Here is a 25,584-nt window from a genome sequence, read left to right as displayed (position 1 = left end):
CCTCTGGCCAACTCGCCTCTTACCTAACTTATTACCTACCTGCAGGTGACAGGACACCCCCTCCTCTTACCTACCTGCAGGTGACAGGACCCCCTCCTCTTACCTACCTGCAGGTGACAGGACACCCCCTCCTCTTACCTACCTGCAGGTGACAGGACCCCCTCCTCTTACCTACCTGCAGGTGACAGAACACCCTCTTCCCTTACCTACCTGCTGGGGATAGAACACCCCTCCTTTACCTACCTGCAGGTAACAGAACACCCCCTCCTCTTAACTACCTGCAGGTGACAGCACCCCTCCTCTTACCTACCTGCAGGTGACAGAACACCCCTCCTCTTAACTACCTGCAGGTGACAGGACACCCCCTCCTCTTACCTACCTGCAGGTGACAGCACCCCTCTTATTACCTACCTGCAGGTGACAGCACCCCTCCTCTTAACTACCTGCAGGTGACAGGACACCCCCTCCTCTTACCTACCTGCAGGTGACAGGACACCCCTCCTCTTAACTACCTGCAGGTGACAGGACACCCCCTCCCCTTACCAACCTGCAGGTGACAGCACCCCTCCTTCTTACCAACCTGCAGGTGACAGAACACCCCAACCTCTTACCTACCTGCAGGTGACAAGACACCCCCACCTCTTACCTATTTGCAGGTGACAGGACACCCCTCCTCTTACCTACCTGCAGGTGACAGGACACCCCTCCTCTTACCTACCTGCAGGTGACAGGACACCCCTCCTCTTACCTACCTGCAGGTGACAGGACACCCTCTCCCCTTACCTACCAGCAGGTGACAGCACCCCTCTTATTACCTACCTGCAGGTGACAGCACCCCTCCTCTTACCTACCTGCAGGTGACAGCACCCCACTCCTCTTACCTACCTGCAGGTGACAGCACCCCACTCCTCTTACCTACCTGCAGGTGACAGCACCCCTCCTCTTCCTACCTGCAGGTGACAGCACCCCTCTTATTACCTACCTGCAGGTGACAGCACCCCTCCTCTTACCTACCTGCAGGTGACAGCACCCCACTCCTCTTACCTACCTGCAGGTGACAGGACACCCCCTCCTCTTACCTACCTGCAGGTGACAGGACACCCCTCCTCTTAACTACCTGCAGGTGACAGGACACCCCCTCCCCTTACCAACCTGCAGGTGACAGCACCCCTCCTCTTACCAACCTGCAGGTGACAGAACACCCCAACCTCTTACCTACCTGCAGGTGACAAGACACCCCCACCTCTTACCTATTTGCAGGTGACAGGACACCCCTCCTCTTACCTACCTGCAGGTGACAGGACACCCCTCCTCTTACCTACCTGCAGGTGACAGGACACCCCTCCTCTTAACTACCTGCAGGTGACAGGACACCCTCTCCCCTTACCTACCAGCAGGTGACAGCACCCCTCTTATTACCTACCTGCAGGTGACAGCACCCCTCCTCTTACCTACCTGCAGGTGACAGCACCCCACTCCTCTTACCTACCTGCAGGTGACAGCACCCCACTCCTCTTACCTACCTGCAGGTGACAGCACCCCTCCTCTTACCTACCTGCAGGTGACAGCACCCCTCCTCTTACCTACCTGCAGGTGGCAGCACCCCACTCCTCTTACCTACCTGCAGGTGACAGGACACACCTCTCCAGTCTTGCCTACCCTTCAAGGCCCAACGCTTACATGGAGTCATTTCTGGTCTTGCAATCCATAACCCATCTGTAATCTTTGCTTTCATAGGATGTAGCACGTCTCCTCATTTACTCTCACTTTCCCCTGAAGTAGAGTCAGTTGTGGGCATGTCGTCCCCCCGACCCCCGCATAGATTCTGGGCTACCTATGGGGAAGGACCTCACCTGGCATGGTGGGCAGAGGGGGCAGCTGGTTTTCCCAGGGGCTGTGGCTTTCCTGGAAGGCCTGTCGGAGATGAGTCCCCGCTGTGTGCAGGCTGAGGGCAGGCCTTCTCTGTCCTGGCCTCCGTAGCCACCTTTCGATTATGACCGAGTGGTTCACCAGAGAGAGAGAAGGCTGTGCCATCTGAAAAAACCTAGGCTTGACTATGAGAGAAATGCTCACCTGTCCGAGTTCAAATAACAGACTCAGACAGACGTGTGGCGAAAACGAGCCCTTTAATACGTTCTTGCAGGAGCGGGTGTCGGACGGGCACATGGAGCAGGGATCACAGACTGTTTATCCCGAGGGTGCGAGTCCCTCCTCCGGCTCCTCATTGGCTGAGCACCTGGGTCACCTGTTCCCTCATAGGTCGCCTAGGTCTGCTCTCTCCTATTGGGCCATTTAAGAGGATGGGCTGAGGCTTTTTCCAGTTGCCTCCCCCCCCACACCCCCTAGTTGAGGCGGGCGCCCCTGGAGTTTCCTCCATGATGCTGGCCCACACCCACAGTTCTTTGTTCGTACATCCTCTCCCCTCCTCCCCACATTCTGTGTGCCCTGGGGAAACTCCGTGACCGCTTCCATCAAAAGCCGCCATGCTGGGGCGGACCACAGAGGCCCACTTCACACACAGGTTCATTATCTGGTTAAACGAAGCCCATCCTGCACCCGTGCCTTTGCTGAGTCACACTGGGTGTGCACCTGCCTCCCTCAGTGCGGGAGAGGGTGAGAGTGCGGGAGGGGTGAGCCCCGCAGGCCCGCGTGCCAGGCGCTCACTGCGGGAGGGTATTGGCGGCTCCGCCAGGCCCGCTCCAGCTGCCTCCTTCCTCTGCAGTACATCTTCGCAGACGCGTACGCCCAGTACCTCTGGATCACGTTCGACTTCTGCAACACCATCCGAGGCTTTTCCATCCCGTTCCGGGCAGCCGATCTCCTCCTGCACCCCAAGGCCTCCGACCTCCTCCTGGGCTTCGACAGGTCTCACCCCAACAAGCAGGTAAGAGAGTGTCCGGAACATAGCCGGGCGGGGCTCCGCCAGGTTCCTCCTCTGCCTCTGTCCTGTGGCCTGCGTGTCCTTTGAGTGACCTCCCTCGGCCCTTCCCTCCTCCGCCCTCAAGCTCAGCCTTTGTAGCTGTTGTGCTCTCCCTGGGGAAGGAATGCACCTGAGCCAGGGCGCACCTAGCCCCTGGCAGGCCCCATTCCTTAAGTCTGATGCCCTTCTCCGGGCGGGCGGGAACCTTTGTCAGCCTCAGAGAGCAGTGGGGGAAGCCTGGCGCCAGCTCTGCAGGGCCCGCCTGCCACGTTCCTGTTGTACCTTTTCTTCCCTCTACCTTACACACTGCTGTTGCCTGCCATGTACTTCATTGCCTACCACTAACATTCATCTTCTCTTAGTGTGCGTGTGTGCCTATGCACACAACATAAATGTGTGCGTTTTCCTCTCTTAATCCAAATTCGAGAGAGGGTGAGAGATGGGGAAAGAGAGCTGAGTAGCACTTATGTTTCATTGGCGAGTTGAGAAGATTGGCCTGGCATAACCCTGTGAGACCTGCAGATCCTGGACTCCATAGATCCAGGATTGGATCTATGATAAGTTTTGAATGACTTTGCTCAGAGCAAGCTTGGAACATTCCTTTTCCTTTGTAGGTTGTTTAGCCAAAACATGATCTGTTTACCTTCGCGTGCATAGGCGGAGCCTCAGTGTGGGCAGGGCCAGCTCACCAGTGTGGCTGGGTTATTGCTGTCTGTGGTCTCCTGCTTCTCACCACAGGGCTGTCAGGCCAGAGGGGCGCAGGGGTGCCTGGGGAGGGGGAGGGCTTTGGTGGGTTACTTGCTCACAGCGTACCCTCCCTGTGTGTTCAGCGATCCTCTGGTCCTTTCTGATCCTGTACTTGACCAGTGTCCTCTCCATCTCCTTCACGGCTGTGGCCGTTGCACAGTTTTTTTTTAAATTTTTATTTATTTATTTTAATCCTCACCTGAGGATGTTTTTCCATTGATTTTTAGAGAGAGTGGAAGAGAGAGGGAAAGACAGAGAGAAACATCAATGTGAGAGAAACACATCGATGGGTGGCCTCCTGCACGTGCCCTGACCAGGGCTTGGGTCGGGGAGGAGCCTGCAGTTGAGGTACATGCCCTTGACCAGAATCGAACCCGGGATCCTTAGGTCCGCAGGCTGATGCTGTATTTACTGAGCCAAACCGGCTGGGGCTGGTTGTATAGTTTTAAGGACTCTTCCCCAGGTGAGAAGTGCCAAGCATCGTCCTTTTGTTTTTACCATTATCTGAGGGCTAGTCTTGAGGAAATACAGTTTCTGATAATCCACAAATGGAAGACAAGTCCCAGTGACCTTCCTTGTCTGTGGAGACCTTAGTCACTATGGAGGAAACACAGGGGCGGAGAGGGGCGGAGGGCTCCCCTCCAGGCTGGTCTCCCTGGGAGTGACGCGCTGGCCATGACGGCCCGTGCTGTCCTCGCAGCAGCCAGCCTCTACTGCAGGTTTCCGTGGGTTTGGCAGAGCCATTCAGGTCCTGCTGCTTCTCCCCTCACGGCCACTCTTGTCACTTTGGTCTTTGCAGCTGTGGAAGTCGGACGATTTTGGCCAGACCTGGATCCTGATTCAGGAGCATGTGAAGTCCTTTTCTTGGTAAGTCGTGTCAGCGAAGAAAATGAATTCCATAATCTCCTTTTTCCAGTTCAGCTCCAGCAAAAGGGGGGGGGGGTGGCGGGGGTGAGGTGGGGGGCAAACCTCCCTCACCTGAAATGTGGAGCCTTTGGGCCAGCGGTGCATTCTCCAGATGGGGGAGTGTAGCAGGCGGTGCATTCTCCAGACGGGGGAGTGTAGCAGGCAGTGCATTTACCAGACGGGGAGTGTAGCAGGAGGTGCATTCTCCAGACGGGGGAGTGTAGCAGGCGGTGCATTCTCCAGATGGGGGAGTGTAGCAGGCGGTGCATTTACCAGACGGGGAGTGTAGCAGGAGGTGCATTCTCCAGACGGGGGAGTGTAGCAGGCGGTGCATTCTCCAGACGGGGAGTGTAGCAGGCGGAGGGGAGATGAGAGCAGAGGCTCTCTTGAGGCTTTCGCTCCTGCATCCTCAGTCCACCAGGGAATGTGGGGATCTTAGCGCTCTTGGTGGGTGGAGAGGTTTCTGAAGACATTCATTTTTAGAGCATCGCATCAGAAGTGGGGAATTTTCTCTATATAAAATCAATTCATTTGTTCATTCATAACATCGTTTTTTGAATGTCCACTGAATGTAAAATATGCTAAATATGCTTTAGGGCAGTGATGGTGAACCTTTTGAGCTTGGCGTGTCAGCATTTTGAAAAACCCTAACTTAACTCTGGTGCCGTGTCACATATAGAATTTTTTTTATATTTGCAACCATAGTAAAACAAAGACTTATATTTTTGATATTTATTTTATATATTTAAATGCCATTTAACAAAGAAATATCAACCAAAAAATGAGTTCGCGTGTCACCTCTGACACCCGTGTCATAGGTTCGCCATCACTGCTTTAGGGTGTGTGAAGTTGACTAATTTATGGATAAACTTGTTAAGGAGATTGTAGTTTAGGAGATACGGAAAGATTTTTTTAAAAACTTAAAAAAATTATTGATTGATTTTAGAGAGACAGAAAGAAACATCTATTTGTTGTCCCACTTTTTCATGCATTGGTTGGTTGATTCTTGTATGTGCCTGATGTGGATCGAACCTGGGATGACGCTCTAACCAGAGCTCCTGGCCAGGGTGGAAAGACCATTTTTGCACCTGCCACACATTAAGCAGCTCAGGAATCGCGGGCGTGGCATGAGCCGGTGGAGGAGGGGCCTGTTCTTTGCAGATGGGCGCTCACGGACAGCACTGGCTGCATGCAGCAGGTGGGGTGCGCTGTGGGGGTGCAGGAACAGAATGGCCAGAGTGGAGACGAGATGACACGGTGCTGGGGTGCAAAACGCTGAGTTTTATTTTGGGGCCGTGTGTTGGGTAAAGATGGGAGAGGAATTTGGACTGATTCTGAAAGCGATGGAAGCCTTTGTTGGTTGCTGAGAAGGAAGGTGAAATCAACAGACTTTTAAAAGTACAGTTGTTTCTAGTCCTAGTTGCTTCTGATCTTTTTCTGTTACAGGTTGTTGGATAAAAAATAGATATTTTTATTGATTTCAGAGAGGAAGGGAAAGGGAGAGAGAGATAGAAATATCAATGATGAGAGAGAATCATTGATTGGCTGCCTCCTACACGTCCCCCTCTTTCCCCCCAGTGATCGAGCCCACAACCTGGGCACATGGTCTGACCGAGAATTGAACCGCAACCTCCTGGTTCATAGGTTGACCTCAACCACTGAGCCACGCTGGCCGGGCAGGTTGTATATACCCTTGAATATATGTGCAGGCGGATATGTAGGACGGATTCGCAGGCACACGGCCCTGTTCACACACAGCAAGCTCGGTATCTCTCCAATACACTCTCGATCTTCCCCTCAAGATCCCATCCAGCCGGGATCCTCCCCATTTCAGTGTCTAGTTGCTCAGCCCCAAACTGAGTCATCGCTGAGTCCAAGTTTCTTTCCTACTTCCCATTCCGCCTACCAGGAGTCCCGAGGGCGCCACCTTCAGTGTGTGGCCGGGATTTCCTGCTCCCTGCTGGCTCCTGGGGGCCACCTGCTTCCCTGCGGCCCCAGCGAATGCTCAGCACAGAGCCACGCCCATCCTGTCAACGCGTCAGGTCCTGCTCCTCTGCTTCCAGCCCTGCCGTCCTCGTCCTCGTTTCTCTCGGGTAGATGCCAGGCACGCTCCCGCCACACGCGTGGCACCTGTTGTTCAGCTCTCGCTGAAGGTCGTCACTGCTTACTCCCTGACCTCAGCCAGGCGGCTGGGAACACACTCCCCAGGGCCCATGGCAATGGCAGCTGCTCTCCAGGTTCCCAGGCTGCAGTACCTGAGGTTTCTTCGCACAGCACTTAGAGCTGTTATTCTTATTGTCTGTCTTTCTCTCTTTAGTAGAATAAAAGCTACACAAGGGCAGGGACTTTTGTCAGTTTTGTGCATTGATATATCCCCAGTGAATGAAGCTTTGAAATTATAACTTTCGTGGAGATTGCCAAATTTTCTATAGAAAGACGGAAATTTCAGCAGCATAGAACTGTGCATCTCTCCAAGCCTATGTGTTAGGAAAGAAATACTATCTCAGTGTAGTTTCCATTTGCACTTTTCTGGTTATGAATGATTTTGGACCTCTTTTACTCTTCTTTAGGTTCATTTTTGTATATTTTTGGTGACATGTCTGTTCTGCCATTTGCCCTTTGACGATTGGATTCATCATTGTTTTATTATTGGTTACCAGGAGCTCTTTATATATTTGAGATTAGTTCTTTGTGATATGAGATAGATTGTGTGTATTTATATTTTCCAATTTGTCATTCCTTTTGCAGGAAACGTATTTATATGTTTTACGTTGACTATAAGTAGTAGAGCCACCTGTTACTACCCGCAAACAATGTGTTAAAATTTTTTTTTTTTTTAAATATTGGGCATGTGCCATCACTCTATCCAGAGCCAAACTGGCCAGGGCTGTCTTTTCACTTTTCGTTTTCTCTTCATTAACGTAGCGCCCAGCGGGAGGGGAGGTACTCTGTGCCTCTTTCACCAGGAGCCTGTGCGGAGTGTCTCTGAGTTGCATTGCTCCCCTAGGGCTTGCGGCCGGGCAGATGGGGCCCCAGGGAGCCTCGCCTGGAGCTGCCTTGGCAGGGAGGGCGGCTGTCTCCGGCCATTTGTTCTTTTCCCTGGGCAGAGGTTGTGGAGTCTCAGTGAGATTCCAGCCCTACCCTCGTCCGGTCCGAGCGCGCCCTCCATCAAGGAATGCCCGCAGAGCTTTTGGTGCATTAAGGGACAAGTAGCTCTTTCACTTGTTCGGGGAACCATGTGCTAGGAGGGAAAACCAGCTGGATTACTAAACAAGGATGCTTTGTGCTGGGAATTAGTGTGACATGCAGATAGTTCAGGGCGGCCTCATCTCAGTTTAGATAAGTGCGTGAGGGTGCCAGGGCATTTCAGGCCATTTGGAGGGCCCCCCTAGGGTTCCCCACAGTAAGTGCGAGTGTGATCTAACCCCGCAGAGAGCAATGGCAGCCTTGGAGCAGCAGGAGAGCTGGAAACCTACCTCCTGTGCTATCCAGAGCTGGAGGCTGGTAGGTGGGACAGGGGAGGAGCTGTGGGCGGGGCTGGATGCCCAGGGAGCAGCACTGAAGGGCTGTAAGTGGGGCCCAGGGAGCCGGTGAGGCCAGGCAAGGCTGGTGACTGCTGGGAGGTAGAGCAAGGCATGGGATTTCCAGATGAGGGCACACAGAAGAGGAGGCAGGTGTGAGTGAACGTAAGAAAGGGGAGGCCAGGACTGCAAAATGCAAACTTGCAACCTCGTAGGGCAGTGGTTCTCAACCTTCCTAACACTGCAACCCTTTAATACAGTTCCTCATGTTGTGGTGACCCCCAACCATAAAATTATTTTCGTTGCTACTTCATAACTGTAATGTTGCTACTGTTATGAATCGTCATGTAAATATCTGATATGCAGGATGTATTTTCATTGTTACAAATTGAACATAATTAAAGCATAGTGATGAATCACAAAAACAATATGTAATTATATATGTGTTTTCCGATGGTCTTAGGTGACCCCTGTGAAAGGTTCATTTGACCCCCTAAGGGGTTGCAACCCACAGGTTGGCGACCCACAGGTTGAGAACCGCTGTCATAGGGGGAGCGGCTCTCAGAAAGGGAGGTCCCCGTCGGGTTACAGACTGACCGGCCGGAAGCCACAGCTTTGTTTCTCCATCTGAACAGCAGAGGTGAGCTGTTCGCAGACTTCCTCTCTGCCTTTTTAAAAATATCCCGCAGCCTCTTGCTCATTTGCATATCGTCTGGAGCAGAGGATGTACTTTAATCAGTGCTTCTAATTGTGGAAGAGCAGGCCACCCCCTCACTGCACAGAGCCTGTGACGGCGGAGTGCCTCCCACATTAGGCCCAAACCCTGGCTTCTCCAGGGACTCTTCCCTCCCGGTTACAGGGCCAAAGGTCTTCCCTGTGCAAAGAGGCTCTTCCGTTCTTCTCTTCTTACCTCCTTCTCTCTTTCTCCCCAACTTTCCCTTCCTTTCCTTTCCCTTCCCTTCCCCCTTCCCTTATTCGTTCCTCATTCTTTCATTCTTTTTTCTTTTTCTGTTAATCCTTGCCAGAGGATATTTTTCCATTGATTTTTAGGGAGAGTAGAAGAGAGAAAGACAGAAATATCGATGTGAGAGAAACACATCGATTGGTTGCCTCCTGCACAAGCTCAGACCAGGCAGACCAGGGCCCGGGCCAGGGAGGAGCCTGCAACCCAGGTACGTGCCCTTGACTGGAATCAAACCCGGGATCCTTCTGTCCGCAGGCCGAGGCTCTATCCCCTGAGCCACACCGGCCAGGGCCATTCTCTTTTTCTTAGAATATGCTCTTGGCAGTGCATCTTGAAGCTTCGAGTTTGGTGCCCTAACCTTCATTATCTGAGCTCTGTGCACGTGGAGGAACTCAGGCCTCTGTGGGTGAGCTCTGCCTTCCTCACCTCTGCCCGGTGCGGGTCGGCCTGGCCTCGGGGGCGTGAGGAGCCTGGGGCGGGTCCGTCCCCTGGGCTGCAGCTTGGGCTGTATTTGGGAGAACAGCAGTGCAGGGGCGCTTCTCCAAGGCAGTTTGATCTCCTCCCTCTGCTGGTCCCCTTTTGGAGTAGCCCTGGGATGATGGCCTGTAGACGCAGTGCAGCGAGGATCAGTTCAGGTGGGAGCCCTGTGGGATAGAAAGAAAGAGAAGACATGGTTCGAGAGGCGTTTGTACTCTCTGGGAAGCTCAGAGAACTGCAGTGTGGGGCCCACCATACATTGTAACTGGTATATTCAGTGTCGAATGATACAGGAAGCAGTACTGTGTCCGGTAAGGGGACTGCTTCAGAGCCCATCCAACCAAAGCAGTTTCCTACGTTTGAACGCATATAAAATGAATTAAACCACTTGAAATCCGGTGCCGGGGAGACCCGGTGCCGGGGAGACACAGTGCCGGTCGGGAGTAGGAAGCCAGCATGGGGTAAGGCTTCTTAGAAGGGAGGCTTGAACTTGGCCCCCAGAAGATGAGGGAGACTGAGAGGTGCAGGTGAGGGTGTGGGAAGGCCTCCCTGCGGGGGGTGCAGAGCTGACAGAAGTACAGAAGTACGGGGGAGAGATGCGCCCCGTTTCTGAAGGTCAGTGTGCGCAGAGTTGTGAGGGAGACTCGCAGGGCAGGGCGCGCATCTCACTGGGGAACCAGCAGCAGCGGCCTGAGCAGGAGGAGGGGGAGGGGCCTGGGAAGGATGTGCCTGGCTGGTCCCACGCGGTTTCCTCCCGAGTTATCCTCCCGAGAACCCAGCACCTGGCAAACTCCTTCCCTCCGCCGAGGTTTGTCACCGAGGCCAGAAACCTGCTGACAGCCTCAAGCCGGACTTCTGGATCCCAACACGCCATCTTTTACTCTTCCTTTCCCCACGCTGCGAACGGGACCAGGAGCAGCCGAGGGGGAGGCTGGCAGCACTTGCGGTCCCAGCGGGTGGTGGCCGGCGTCCTGGCTGGCTGCCTGCTCCTGACACACTGGGAAAGGTGGTGACACTGTTGTTTCTTTCAGGGGGATTGATCCCTACGACAAGCCAAACACCATCTACGTGGAAAGGCACGAGCCCTCCGGGTACTCCACAGTTTTCCGAAGCACAGACTTCTTCCAGTCCCGGGAGAACCAGGAAGTGATCCTGGAGGCAGTGAGAGACTTCCAGCTTCGGGACAAGTACATGTTTGCCACCAAGGTGGTGGTGAGTTGAAGGTGCCGAGGAATGAGCTGCTCGGAGTGTCCCCTCTGAGGCTTGGCGTTCTGTGGTCAGCGGGTGGGGGCTGGCCTGGACAGTGCTGGCAGAGACGGACATGCCCGGAGGGTGTGGGAGGTCCCGGAGGTCGAGCGGTGCAGAAGCTCTGAGATTTGGTGGTTTTGCATGCATCCCAATGAAAAGAAATCAGAGAGGAGGGCGGAGTTCAGCGGCGTGTTTCTTTCATTCCACTGCCTGACTTCCTTTCCAGTGGTTCTGTTTCTTTGTTATGGGGTGAGGCCACAACATTAGTAACAAAGAAACAGAATTTCCGGAGGATGAGGCCCAGGAATCAGGATTTTAAAAAGCTTCCCAGGTGATTCTAATGTGCGGCCGAGGTTGAGAACCACTGCGTTCGGCGGCGTCCTCTGTGAGTTTTGGACCCGCGTGCAGTTACGTGGCTAACAGAGTGAGTCAGGGGCCGCTGAGAGTTAGTGCTCTAAGAAGAGCAGTAATGAAGCTTTCAGCTGTGAGTAAGTAGCTGCCCTCCCAGACTTTGGGAACATTTCCCCCGTGATTGGATGGGTTGGAGCCAGATGCTGAAATGGAGAGTTTGCTCATCTAACAGAGCTTAATTATTTAGCAGGACTTGCCTTGCAACTGTATCAAATTGTAAGTTGCAACTAAACTGTCCTGTGTCCGGGAGAGCACAGGCCCAGCCAAGAGCGCTGGCCTGCGTCCTGGGGGTATAAGCTCGCCTTCTTGATGGCAGCCAGCGGCCGGGACCTCGGCTCTGAGGCCCCTGGGAACTGGGAGGTGGCTCTGCTTCCTGTCGCTGGTACCCTCAGGGGCAAGTGAGATGTAATGTTTTCCTCCAGGTTCTCATTTATGTGATTGGCAGCTGGCCAGGCAGAAGCAGGTCAAAGCCCTTGGGATTCTGGGTGTAGAGAGGCCTCCCCAACAGGGAAATCAGGGAGGAAGGCTGGAACGAGGAGGGGAGATGTGGGCGGCTCAAGGCAGGAGGGCTTCCCACCACATACCTTGAGAAATGTTTTCTTTTTTAAAAAAAAATATATATTTTATTGATTTTTTACAGAGAGGAAGGGAGAGAGAGAGAGAGTCAGAAACATTGATGAGAGAGAAACATCGATCAGCTGCCTCCTGCACGCCCCCCACTGGAGATGTGCCCGCAACCAAGGTACATGCCCTTGACCGGAATCGAACCCGGGACCCTTCAGTCCACAGGCCGACGCTCTATCCACTGAGCCAAACTGGTTTCGGCTGTTTTCTTTTTTTAAATAGTACATTTTTACTGATTTCAGAGAGGAAGGGAGAGGGGGAGAGAGAGAGAGAGAGAAACATCCATGATGAGAGAGAATCATTGATCGGCTGCCTCCTGCAGTCCCCACACTGGGGATCCAGCCGGCAACCTGGGCATGAGCCCTGACCAGGACTTGAACCTTGGCCTCCTGGTTCATAGGTCGACACTCACCACTGAGCCATGCTGGTAGGACTTTGGAATTTATACATGTTTTTCTGGGAACTATTTTCTTATTCAGGTAATACACTTTACATTTTTAATAGGTCTATATTTCCTACTGGTCTCACACTGAGTACAAACTATTAACACGGTGTTTAGGGTGCCCCTGGCTTTTTTAAAACAAAGGACTTTTCACACTTGCTCAGTGATGGTTTGAATAAGTGTGTGTGTTGCTCAGAAGAGTCAGAAGTGACATGGTGTCTGTCAGCTTGCTCTCCACATGGTACTTACTGGGCAGCTGTGAGCACAGCTCGCCTACCGTGAGGAGACACGGGTGTGCTCCTTATTCTGTGGGAAGCTGGGGTCCACAGTGAACAGTAGTGAGCAGTCGAGGAGGAGGCAGCCAGCCCAGCCCTCCAGGGGGTCTGCTGGCCACGCATGTGATGATGGCCACATGAGGAGGGGCCTCCCTCTCAGAAGTGCACAAGCACAGAAGGCTCCTGTGCTGCTGTCCTGTTTGTGAATCATTGAGAACCTGCAGAGGGCAGCCCCTCCCTAGCAGAGTGATGAGTGCATCTGCACAAAACGTGTGCGCAGTGCTTCCGGGTTCCGGGGCCATTTAAACCCGTCCCGAGAGCAGCCCCAGTCCGACTCGGCCTCTCCTCTTGTAGTTAAACAGCGGCCTCGGGAGATGTAGTGGTCTCCTCTTAACTAGTGTTTTACACTCATTGTTGCGGTTCCAGCCACGGTTTCATATCCGTAAAACACAATGTGACGTGGTCAGCATCACGTGGAATACTCTATACTCTACCAAAAAAAAAAAAAAACCACGATATTTTAGCAAAATACCTTAACCAAAGAGAAGTATTAAAAGACTGAAAAATTGAATCAATGAAAATTCTCCCGTTCTTGGTACCAGTGAAAGCCTGTGAGTCAGGTGTCCTCATAACCTGCAGGGGGACGGGGGTGGAGGAGAATGTACGCCTGGTGTGTGTGCGCTCACCGTGGTGGTTTCGGCTGGAAGCTCTGCCCACCCATCTCAGCCTCGTCCCACGGCCCCTCCCCTCCTCTCTCCGCTTGAGCGGTGGTGGGCTCCATCCCTTCCCCAGCCCACGTCTCACATCACAGCGTTGTCCTCCTCCTCTCGCATCCGGGAGCGTCTGGGCTCCATTGCAGACCCGTCTGGGGGAACGCTGAGCGGACGCTGCGGAAAGCACATCTCTGCAGCGCACTCCCTGCTGAGCGTCAGCGCACTCCCTGCTGAGCGTCTCGGTGGAATTTAGGGCCCGACTCCTGTTTTGCATGAAGTTTGAGTGGTTGATGCAGCACCATTGATTGTCCTCCTCTTCCTCGGCAGCACCTCCCGGGCAGCCAGCAGCTGCCGTCCGTGCAGCTCTGGGTCTCCTTTGGCCGGAAGCCCATGCGAGCAGCCCAGTTTGTCACCAGACATCCCATTAATGTAAGTGGGTTCTTCAGGGCCGGGAGGAGGCATCACTGTCCCTGCAGGGCCAGGACAGGGTGCTGTGGGTGTCCTGTCGGGGACATCTGACCAGCCGCCCTGAGTCACTTTCCAGAAAGGTCTCTAGAGCCATTATGCTCTGGGCGGGGGTCGGGTTTCTTCTCCAGTGTTGGAAGTGCAGCTGAGCCGGAGCCTGCATTTGCTGTAAGTGGGAGAGGGCAGCGAGGGCAGAGGCCAGGGCCGGGCCGGTGCTGATGGACAGCAGCGCTTACCTAAGGCCCTGCTGGGTTACACACTCTGGGTTCAAAAAGGTGTCAGGTTCAGGTCCTGCCTTTCAGGTACAGAGGCTGAGAAGCCCACGGGGGAGCACAGGTAGTCAGAGGCTGGGGGTGTCGCTCGGAAAGGTCAGGTGGGCTGAGTTGTCAGAGAAGGGGCCGCAGGGGAAGCCGCCCCCTAAGGCCCTGACACTGGCTGTCGGCATGGAAGGCCAGGGCTCGGGGTGTCTGGTAGAAACACTGCTGGTCTTTGCTTCCTGCGGGCTCAGCTGCCGGCGGTCACCTTGGAGAAAAAGGAAAGGACGCTCATGGTAATCTAGATTGCGTTTGGTACTGATGGTAGGTCTTCGGGGAAAAGGAAGACGTTAACTAAAAGAGGTTTTTAGGTCACGTATGGCGCTCGTGGCCCATTTTCCAGTCAGAACCCTCTTCCAGCGGCCGAGCAGCCTCGGTCTCCAGAGGGAGGGGAGGCAGCCTTGTGCCGGGCTTGGGGCACGGTCACGCTCTGTGGGCGTCATTGCTCTAGCCAAGGGTGGGAACGCCTCCCCAGGGCCCGCAGAGGCTGCGAGATCGCCCTGCCAAGGCTTAGTGGTGACTTAATTAAATGTCTGACCAAGCACAGCAGGCTGGTTTTTAAGTTGGTAATTTTGGCCTGAGAACGATGCCAACATATTCAGATGCAGAAAGAGAAGGGCAGGAGCACGTATTTAAGCACCAGGTGCAGAAAGGGCTGGGACTTGGGAGAGAGAAGATCCCACCCCCGCTCCACTCATTGAGGGAGCGCCCAGGACATGCGTGGCTCACGCATTCTTTACTTTTCGTCCCCAAGGAGTATTACGTCGCAGATGCCTCTGAGGACCAGGTGTTTGTGTGTGTCAGTCACAGTGACAACCGCACTGACTTGTACATCTCGGAGGCGGAGGGGCTGCGGTTTTCCCTGTCCCTGGAGAACGTGCTCTACTACAGCCCGGCTGGGGCCGGCAGTGACACGCTGGTCAGGTAAGGACCCCGATCCTGCCGGCTCCTCAGATCCACGGGGCCCGCTCCTCAGATCCACAGGACCCAATTCTCAGATCCACGGGGCCCACTCCTCAGATCCACGGGACCCAATTCTCAGATCCACAGGACCCAATTCTCAGATCCACAGGACCCAATTCTCAGATCCACGGGGCCCACTCCTCAGATCCACAGGACCCAATTCTCAGATCCACAGGACCCAATTCTCAGATCCACGGGGGCCCGCTCCTCAGATCCACAGGACCCAATTCTCAGATCCACAGGACCCAATTCTCAGATCCACGGGGCCCACTCCTCAGATCCACGGGGCCCGCTCCTCAGATCCACAGGACCCAATTCTCAGATCCACGGGGCCCACTCCTCAGATCCACGGGACCCGCTTCTTAGAGTCACAGGACTGGCCTCTCATTGTTGGTTTTCGGCAATAGCTGCACATTTTCACTCAGTTGGGGGTGTTTTCAAAAACCCCACTCCTGGCTCCAGGTCCCAGAGATGACAGTTTGACTGGTTTGGGTGTGAGTCCCCAGGTGATTCTGGTGGCTGCCCGGGCTGAGCACCGCTGCTGTAGGCGACATTTAGTGTCTGAGCCACTGTCCGCCTCTCACTCAGGGTTCTTGTTCTGGTGCCTGGTTTTGTGTGAGGTATTGTTCTGTCTATGGAAGGACACTAACGTCATTGATCCTTTATCAGTAAATCACGCGGTGAGTTGATTGTTCTGCAATAACGGGGCTCCTGGGCTCCGGAAGGCCCTGGGGATGGGGGTTCTGTGCCGTGGTCGGGGGCACTGATTCCTGCGTGCCACCTTTGTCCTGTGACAACCAGACTTCTGGGAGATGTGCCACTGATAGGATCCCCCTCTGCTCTTGGGAAGTGTCCCCTGGCGAAGCTGATGACTGGTCTGCGTGGAGGTCTGGCTCTACAGCTGTGGCCCTGGGTAGAGGGCACGTCTCGCTGTCCACTGTCCCTCCAGGCTGGCAACTCATTTAGTCAGCAGTTCATTCAAGGCAAGGATGCTGCTGCCAAGAGCCAGACCGGCTTTAAGGACAGCAGTGAGGTCCCTGTGCCAGGGAACTTTCGTCCTCCTTAGGAGAAGACGGGACATAAACAGATACGTCGCATGCCTGGCCATGGTGAGTGCAGGCGAACAGGAGAGTTTCACACGGTATCATTTATGTCGAGGATCATGGAAGTCTGTTCCAGGAAGGTCATGTTAGCAGGTGCCTGAGTTATAGGAGGAGGGAGCCAGGCAGACACCTGAACTGAGCTGCGGCCACAGGGAATAGCAGGAACAGTGACTAACTTTAGAAATAGTGAGGAGGCCAGGGAGGCGCAAACTGAAGGAGGGAGAGAGAATCCAAGAGGATCAGAGGGAGCAGGGCCTTAAAGGGGATGGAAGACATTTAATTTTTCCTTCTTAGTAGAAGGCAGAGTTTTGAGCAGAAGACAGACGTTATCTTTACCATTTAAAAATTGTGAATTGCATTATATAAAGAAAAGTGCACTCAACAAAAGTGGACAGTATTGTAAATAATTTTAAGTGACCACTCATGTAACTTGTATTTTACTTTTTTAATTTTTTAAAAAATATGATTTTTTTACAGAGAGGAAGGGAGAGGGATAGAGAGTTAGAAACATCGATTAGAAACATCGATGAGAGAGAAAGATTGATCAGCTGCCTCCTGCACACCCCCCACTGGGGATGTGCCCGCAAACAAGGTACACGCCCCCGACCGGAATCGAACCTGGGACCCTCTAGCCACTGAGCCAAACTGGTCAGGGCGTATTTTACTTTTAATTAAAAACTTTATTTGAAAAAATTTTAAATGACAGAAGAATATGGAGCCTTCGTAAATGTGCATGTCACCCTTTAGTGGGGCCGTGCTAATCTCGGTAATTCCAGTTGTAGCGCATCTGCTGCTGAAGTGACTTCTCTTCTAAAAAAGCCAAACTCACTGCTGCCTGGAATCAGACCAGTGGAGGCGGTGAGAGTGCGAGCCAGAGTCATTGGGAAATGCTGCAGAGACCCAGGCAGTGGAGGCGGCCGTGGGAGGACCAGGCCAGTGGAGGCGGCCGTGGGTGGACCAGGCCAGTGGAGGCGGCCGTGGGTGGACCAGGCCAGCAGAGGCGGTTATGGGTGACCAGGCAGGTGGAGGCGGCCGTGGGAGGACCAGGCCAGCAGAGGCGGTTATGGGTGACCAGGCCAGTGGAGGCGGCCGTGGGAGGACCAGGCCAGTGGAGGCGGCCGTGGGAGGACCAGGCCAGTGGAGGCGGCCGTGGGAGGACCAGGCCAGTGGAGGCGGCCGTGGGTGGACCAGGCCAGCGGAGGCGGTTGTGGGTGGACCAGGCCAGCGGAGGCGGCCATGGGTGGACCAGGCCAGTAGAGGTGGTTGTGGGTGACCAGGCCAGTGGAGGCGGCCGTGGGTGGACCAGGCCAGTAGAGGTGGTTGTGGGTGACCAGGCCAGTGGAGGCGGCCGTGGGTGGACCAGGCCAGTGGAGGCGGTTGTGGATGGACCAGGCCAGTGGAGGCGGCCGTGGGTGGACCAGGCCAGTGGAGGTGGTTGTGGGTGACCAGGCCAGTGGAGGCTGCTGTGGGAGGACCAGGCCAGTGGAGGTGGCTATGGGTGACCAGGCCAGGGCAGTGCTGATAATAGGAACGGTTACATTTTGACCATTTGCTAATAGGTTTGCTGACAGATTGGATGAGAGAAGGAGGAGTCCAGAGGCCACCAATGCGACTGGATTGTGCAACTTAACATGGTTAAACTTTATGTTCTTTACAATAGAAACATACTAAGAAGCAGCACGTCAAGCCCCCGCTGTTCATATTCTCTGTAGGTACTTTGCGAGTGAGCCATTTGCTGACTTCCACCGCGTGGAAGGGCTGCAGGGCGTCTACATCGCCACCCTGGTGAATGGCTCCCTGAAGGAGGAGAACATGAGATCAGTCATCACCTTTGACAAAGGGGGCACCTGGGAGTTTCTCCAGGCCCCGGCTGTCACGGGATATGGAGAAAAAATCGATTGCGAGGTACGGATGCTTTCATCTCATTTGGCTTTTTAATACATAGCTTTATCTGTAGTTCTCCACGCACAGTTCCCAAACTCTGTACGAGGCACACTGAGGTGCATTGTGGACACACAGGGCACCGCGGACAGTGTGAGCTTAGGAGGCTGTGTGATCCTGGACAGCTGGCTGCTGGCCCCTGTGCGCTCCTGTCTCCACCTTCTCACACTGCACTTCTCTGGGTGACATCATCTGTCTGTGAAACTGAGTTCTCAGCAGTGGAGGTGATGGAAGGGAGGTGAGGAAATGGAGTGGGGGCCTGTGACTCCAGGGTGAGAGCCAGCAGGGCCACACAGCCCATTATGAAGTGCCTGTGGGTGTTTAAGGATGAAATGAAATCTTGGTTTTGCTTTTGCTGTTTCTGCACAGCACTGCTACTCGCTCTGCTCTGAGCTCTGAGGACGTGTGTGCTCTTGGCATGTCTTCTGGCCGATACGTGCTATCAGACATGACCGAGGCACCACTGTGCTTCGCACCAGGAACATCTGTCAACCTCTCCCACTGGAAGCTATTTCTATAGAATTTCTTTTAAAATCCCTCTCTGCATATAATTTAGGATTGTCTGATTTCATCTGTCTGTGGCTTCATCAGGAAAGTTAAGGGTACTGAAATGCAGTATTTGGGCCCATTAAATAGTCCCGTATACCAAGCAACTCCTTTCTTTTCCCGCAAAAGAACAGGTATGGTCCCTGACTCTATCCAATCACCACATCTCTGTGTTCATCACACATACAGGACCAGGGTGTGAAGTAGGTGGACAGAGGGACTCAGATAAAAACAAGTAGTACTGATTTTTGGAGAAACGATAACATTTTAGTGAGACAATTACTTGGTCTTTTGGGTTATTGAATTTTGTTTGTCTGTGGTTAAATATATACAGTATCTGTGGTTCTTGGGAAAACTTCTTTGGACATTTTGCTCGAAAATGTACTCCCCGATTTATCTTCTGATTTGCACCAACTCTTGACTGAACACATCCCATCGGTACATGCAGACCCTCATTTTCTCAGCAGTGTCTTCGAGATCTCTGAGCTGGGCCTGAGTCAGATGTGCATGGCGGCAGGGTTTTCCAGCTTGTGGCGGGGGCTCAGCCTGGTTATATAGAATTAATGGCATTGTCAAGAGTCAGCTTCCTGTGTCATGGACTGATCACTGTACAAATGAACTGCATGACAGCTCCTCGGCTTTTAGTCTCTCCTGATTTTAGGTGGTGAAAGACAAGGAGAAAGATGGGAGAGGTTGGCAGATATTTCTTTGGGACCCAACTCGATTTGCTATAGTTTTCACTTGCCAAACTGTGATGCTGGCCAGATGGATGTTTGTTAGTGATCCTTTTAGTATAAAAAATTGATGTATCTAGCAAACCAGGTCACCGTTGTTACCTGTCCGTAAGCACCCACAGGGTGAGCCTGTGCAGGACACATCTGAAACCATTTCTGGCCAAGAGTCAGGCACGCCCCTACGCAGAGGCCTTGCCTGCAGAACCAACCTGCAGCCTAAGTGATGCAGGTCAGTTTGAACAACTTGAAGTCTCCGGTGAACCCCTGTAGACGTGTTTGGTACAGATGTGGCATTCTTGAAACGTTTCCTGTGGCTCCTTCGGGGCCTCGACTCGTGCTGTGTCCCGGGACTCACATGGAGAATCCCTGGGGACTGTGGAGAGATGGGTAGCTCTCCGTCTCCTTGAGCTGATGCTGATTTCTGGTTGCTGTTTTGCTGAGTCCCAGCGGAGTTTTTTTAGCACTTTTCTCTTTCTCTGATGGGAGGCATCGGCGCAGTGTGGGGCCAGCGGCTGGGACTGCTTTCCTTTGGGCCTGGCCCCTTCCTCTGCCTCAGGCTGCAATGCCCACTCACGGGCTTCAGCGTCTGGGGGAGACGTAGGCTTCGCACCACTTGCTGACAGAGCCTGGAACTTGTGTTTGTAGCTGTCCCAGGGCTGTTCCCTGCACCTGGCCCAGCGGCTCAGCCAGCTGCTCAGCCTCCAGCTGCGGAGGATGCCCATCCTGTCCAAGGAGTCGGCTCCTGGTCTCATTATTGCCACCGGTAAGTGTGCTCTGCCTGTTCTTACCGGGTAAGCCGTTTCTCACGTGCAGCCAACTGCATGGTGGCCACCCACCTCTGCCGCAGTAACTGCTGTTCCGTGGTTTTAAGACATACTTAGTTGCTGCATCCTACTCAGAATTTCTAGTTGGACAAGGTGTTGATTACCTGACATATTCTTGAATAAAAAGTCATTGTTCCTCTTGTGTTTCAGGTTCAGTGGGAAAGAACTTGGCCAGCAAGATGAGCGTGTATGTCTCCAGCAGTGCGGGCGCCCGGTGGCGAGAGGTCAGGCCACCTCGGGTCTTGTGTGAGCATGTGCACTGAGCCAGTATTTCAGGAACGCACATGCTTGTGGTGCAGGCACCCATCTTAACTATGATTATAAACAAGCACCTGGAGCCACACACAGGGTCCGCTGCACTGATCTGTATGCACACCTTGTGGTATGCGCTTGTGATTCTGCAAAAATGCTACTTTGAATCAAAAACAGACTTAAAGAAATAAATGTTCTAAGGTTATAAGTTCCATGAGCACAAGGCAATGTCCGTTTTGCTCACTTTAAAAAATATATTTTTATTGATTTCAGAGAGGAAGGGAGAGGGAGAGAGAGAAACATCAATGATGAGAGAATCATTGATTGGCTGCCTCTTGCACACCCCCACACGGGGGATGGAGCCCACAACCCGGGAATGTGCCCTTGACTGGAATCAACCCAGGACCCTTCAGTCCACAGGCCGATGCTCTATCCACTGAGCCAAACCAGCCAGGGCTGCTCACTTTTTTGTCCCTGGGGCCTGGTAGCGTCTGGCAGGTGTGGGTGTTCAGTATATATCGGCTGATCATTAGTAAACGATCATATAGTCGTCGTGGTGCCAGGCCGGAGCCTCGCGATTTATTACTCTTGTGTATCATTGACGTTGAAATGAAGCCTCCTCTCTGAGCTGTGATCTGCAGTTGCTTTCTTCACATTCTGTGAAGAAGACGGCTTTTGCCTTAGGCTTGTGTAATTAACGTGTGTCCTCGGGTGCTCCTTATACCAGTTCGGAGGGTACAGCTAGTTCTCTAGTCCTTGGACATTAGGGAATCCCCAAACTTGTAAAAGGAAAGTTCTTCACCAGCCTGCCTGCCTCAAGGGCCAGGGGAGTGCCTCTGCTCTCGTCTGGGGGCGGGGCGGGGTAGCTTTCTGAGGCCCTGCTGCACGTGGGGTAGGGAGGGAGGGCAGCCCTCAGAACTCAGCCAAAACCTTGGTCAGAGCGCCTCCTGCAGGCTGAGTGTGATGTCCTGAGGTAGGTGGGGTCTCAGAAGAGCTCACGCATAGGTCCTGTCCTCATGCCGCTGCTTATCGGGAATGTTGTGTGCACTTCCATATGTAGATATGCAATCCTATGTAATAAAAGGCCAATATGCAAATCGACAGAACAGCAGAACAACCGGTCGCTATGACACGCACTGACCACCAGGGGGCAGATGCTCAATGCAGGAGCTGCCCCCTGGGGGTCAGTGCACTCCCACAGGGGGAGCGCTGCTCAGCCAGAAGACAGGCTCATGGCTGGTGAGCGCAGTAGCGGTGGCAGGAACCTCTCCTGCCTCCACGGCAGCGCTAAGGAGCAGCAAGCTAATCAGTAGGGAGCAGCGAGCAGGTGGGTGGTAAGGTGCGAGGGGTCCCGGGCTGTGAGAGGGTGCAGGCAGGGCTGAGGGACCGCCCCCCCCCGCCCCCAGTGCATGAATTTTGTGCACTGGGCCTCTAGTATATAGATTGTCATAAAGCCCCACATTGCTTGGCTTTTCACAGTTACAGAGAACTGTCACATACCTCACCTCTAGCCAATAGGTTGGACACCCAGACACTGTCTCTGTGTGTGTGTGTGTGCACGTGCATGTGCATGTGCACTTGGGGGCCTCCATGTGTGTATGCATGTGCACTTGTGTGCTTCTGTGTGCTTTCATGTGTATGCATGTGCGCTTGTGTGCCTTCATGTATACATGTGTGCTTGTGTGCTTTCGTGTGTGTGCCTCTGTGTGCCTCCATGTGTGGCATGTGCGCTGTGTCTCCGTGTGTGTGGCCTCTATATGTATGCATGTGCACTTGTGTGCCTCCATGTGTGTATGCATGTGCACTTGTGTGATTCTGTGTGTGCTTTCGTGTATATATATACATGTGTGCTTGTGTGCTTCCATGTGTGTGTCTGTGTGCCTCCGTGTGTGTGCATGTGCGCTGTGTCTCCGTGTGTGCGGCCTCTATATGTATGCATATGCACTTGTGTTATTCTGTGTGTGCTTTCGTGTGTGTGCATGTGTGCTTGTGTGCTTTCGTGTATACATGCATGTGTGCTTTGTGCTTCCATGTGTGTGCCTGTGTGCCTCCGTGTGTGCTTATGTGCTTCCATGTGTGTGTGCATGTGCACTTGTGTGCCTCTGTGTGTGTGCATGTGCACTGTGTCTCCATGTGTGTGGCCTCTGTATGTATGCATGTATACTTGTGTGCCTCTGTGTGTGTGCCTCTGCATGTGTGCACACATGTGGCAAGTAAGCCTCTTGGTGTGCATGTGCATGTGTGCTGTGTACGTGTGTGCATGCACATGCATGTGTCTCTGTGTGTGGCATACACGTGTGTGTGTTGTGTGCCGATTCTGCCCGTCACTCCCCGCAGTGGTGTCAGCGCTGTCCTCTCCTTACAGGCGCTGCCCGGCCCTCACTACTACACCTGGGGAGACCACGGCGGCATCCTCGTGGCCATCGCCAGGGCATGGAGACCAATGAGCTGAAGTAAGTGTCTGATGAAGCTTGTCCTTTAACCCCACTGTCCTCCCAGAGCATCCAAGTCTGGTGATAACGGGCCTGTCTCTGCCGCCTTGGGTGTGACAGCACAATTGTGATGTGAGGAAACCACTGAGCTTCGCTTTCCACACGATAGGAGTGATCACCTGCCCTTCCCAGCTCCCGGGCGCCATGAGGAATAATGAGATAATTTTATTGATTTGAGACGGTACAGCTCCATTTAAATACAAGTCACTCGTGATTTAACAGTAAACTACCGCTCGTCACATTGTTTTCCATTGCCCTGCGTGTTACACACAGACATTTACTCGTGTAGCCACTAACAGTAAGTAACCACGATACGTGAGTAATGATTTCAGGGTTCATGCAGATTGGTAGCCAGTTGACTTTTGCTGTCATCCAATGGTTTTAGAGGGGACAATGGGGTAATCACATCATCTTACAGATGGGAGACCGAGCTCAGCAACACAAAGGGACTTGCCCAGCGTCTCCCGTTCGTTAGCGACAGGGAGACTGGCACTCGGGTCTTTAAATTATGTCTGCGCTCCTTTCAACATGTTGCTCAGAAAAGCAACAATGTCGGGAGTTTGAAACTTCTGCCGCCTGAAGTCTGATTTTATCAAAACCAGTCCTTTGATGGCTTTTGTCCCTTAGGACAGAGTGAATTCTGTTAGCATTAGGTCGGGGAAACGGGCCTCACTGCTCCCTGCTGTGAGGAGAGCCACGCGGTGAATCCTGGGAGCGATGGAGGGCGTCGTTGCCTGTCATGCTCAGTGCAGGAGGAAAGCCTGCAGAAGCAGGGCCGGCACTGAGAGGGGCAGATGGTTTGCAGAAGGGATCTTAGCAGATGGTTCCCCTGCGGTGAATTTGACGTGTGCCGAGCAGCCCGGCCTTGGAGCAGGGAGAAGCCGGGTCCCAGTGCCTGGCGTGGCCCACACGGTACCGGGCCGTGGGCACTGCCCACCGAGGGCTGTGTGTGCGGCACTTGGTATTTACATTCGGGTGGCATTGGCTCAGATGAGGCAGCCAGAGCACACTTCCCACTCAAAGCTCCATGCGTTTACCTTATTGATCCCATCTCACCCATCAGCCAGCACTGATCCTGTGAGGCAGCGTGTCCAGTGACCAGTAGGCTGTTTCCCCATCTCTGAAGGAGTTCCTACTGGGTGTGGTGTTGGGCAGCGACTGAGAGAAACAGAGTAGGGACATAGTCTGGCTTCCTAGGAACCCATTTATTCTTCCCATGGCCGGCAGACCGTGGTCGGTGCCTGGTTTTCCGAGTGTAGCTTCTACAGGTTCCATTTGCAAGCTGGCTTCTCCGAGTGGTCATGAGACTCCTGTCCCCACCTCCTGCCGGGGCTCAGGGAGCAGGGTCCTGGCGGCACCAGCTGGTGCTAGATGTGACCAGGAAAACCTGTGGCCGGGCCCCGCTGCCTCCCGGACACTTAGAAATGACTGGCTGTGGACTGTGGGGACCACGGACACTGTAGCATTGTTCTGTGTGGACAGGCCGTTTGGAGTGTCAGTGAGTATGATGTAGGGATTTGCAAATATGATGCCTCTGTTGATAAGTGCACGTGTCCCAAATATCAGTCTGAACTTGGCCCGACTCTGTGTGGCCACCTGGCACTGACTCGGTCTGTTGCTCACAGTTTTTTTGCTTCTCCCGCGGCTCTGCTTTTGCCCTGGTGCTGCGTGCTGGCAGCTTCCTCAGATGAGATGCAGGAGGTAACACTGCAGTCAGTTCACATCCTCGGACACATCGCCGTCCCAGGCGTGTGCAAAGGCTGCTGGGCCGTTCTGGATGCCAGGGGCGTCTGAGGCTCCAGGACTCGAGCCGGGCCTCCTCCCAGCCACGGCTCGCTCCCGAGTTTCGGAGCATTTATTGGCCGTCTCATTAATTTCCCATTGATCACCAACTGACTCCTTTTGGCAATTCCTTTTAATTATGTGTCCAATTCCTTATTCATTTGCACAAGGAATCCCGTGACCGTGATGGTCAGCAGTCAGGGCCCGAGCTGGAACGGGGGCATATTCTGTTAGGCAGAATCTCAGGTCAGTTACCCCAGCATCTGTTAACATCTGTAATGAACCGGGTGTTCTAGGTCCCAAGGGTACAAAGGTGAGTGAGGCACCGTTTGGGAATTTCCTGTGTCCACTGTGAGTCTGTTACGTTTTGAGCCAGCTGGATGGAGAAAGAGGCTAGATGAAGGGAATGTGTGTTTTTTAAAAATATTTTTATTGATTTCAGAGAGGAAGGGAGAGGGAGAGATAGAAACATCAAAGATGAGAGAATCATGGATCGGCTGCCTCCTGCATGCCCCCTACTGAGGGTCGAGCCCACAACCCGGGCCTGTGCCCTGACCGGGAATCGAGCCGTGACCTCCTGGTTCATAGGTCGATGCTCAGCCCTGCGCCCCGCCGGCCGGGCAGGGAGGGCCTGCTTTGAAGGGAGCTTTCTGACCCCAAGCCTCGGAGGAAGCAGAGTCTCATCAGTAACTCACAGGTTCAGTGGGGACACCGAGTAAAGCGGGCTTTGCGTTGTTCTTTTAAATTATCCGTGTCTGTCTCTTCCTGGGGAGCACAGATAACTCAGAGTGACTATTACGTGTTTCAGCTTCTGCCTCGGTTCTTCCCCGAGGCTGTGACCTTTGTCAATGGGAACTGAAATTGAGACAAAAAGTGGGTGCTTTGTTTTGCTCGTGTGGACGTGTCTGAACTGGTAAATC

The 25,584-nt window shown here is 53.5% G+C and overlaps 1 protein-coding gene across 1 annotated transcript in view; it reads left to right on the top strand.

The window, feature by feature from the left end:
• The window catches only part of SORL1 (sortilin related receptor 1), a 44,609-nt gene that overhangs the window by 2,520 nt on the left and 16,505 nt on the right, over positions 1-25,584 (top strand). The window contains 10 exon segments of the mRNA XM_023744714.1: positions 2,619-2,884; positions 4,467-4,534; positions 10,567-10,747; positions 13,576-13,677; positions 14,782-14,951; positions 17,806-17,998; positions 19,960-20,077; positions 20,289-20,362; positions 22,756-22,813; positions 22,816-22,843. Of these exon segments, the coding sequence (XP_023600482.1) occupies positions 2,619-2,884; positions 4,467-4,534; positions 10,567-10,747; positions 13,576-13,677; positions 14,782-14,951; positions 17,806-17,998; positions 19,960-20,077; positions 20,289-20,362; positions 22,756-22,813; positions 22,816-22,843 (1,258 nt within the window).

The sequence above is a fragment of the Myotis lucifugus genome, unplaced genomic scaffold (genome assembly GCF_000147115.1).
Source record: "Myotis lucifugus unplaced genomic scaffold, Myoluc2.0 scaffold_484, whole genome shotgun sequence".
In the NCBI taxonomy this organism is placed as follows: domain Eukaryota; kingdom Metazoa; phylum Chordata; class Mammalia; order Chiroptera; family Vespertilionidae; genus Myotis; species Myotis lucifugus.
The sequence above is the reverse complement of the archived record's forward strand: the minus strand, read 5'-3'. Positions and strand labels throughout refer to the sequence as shown.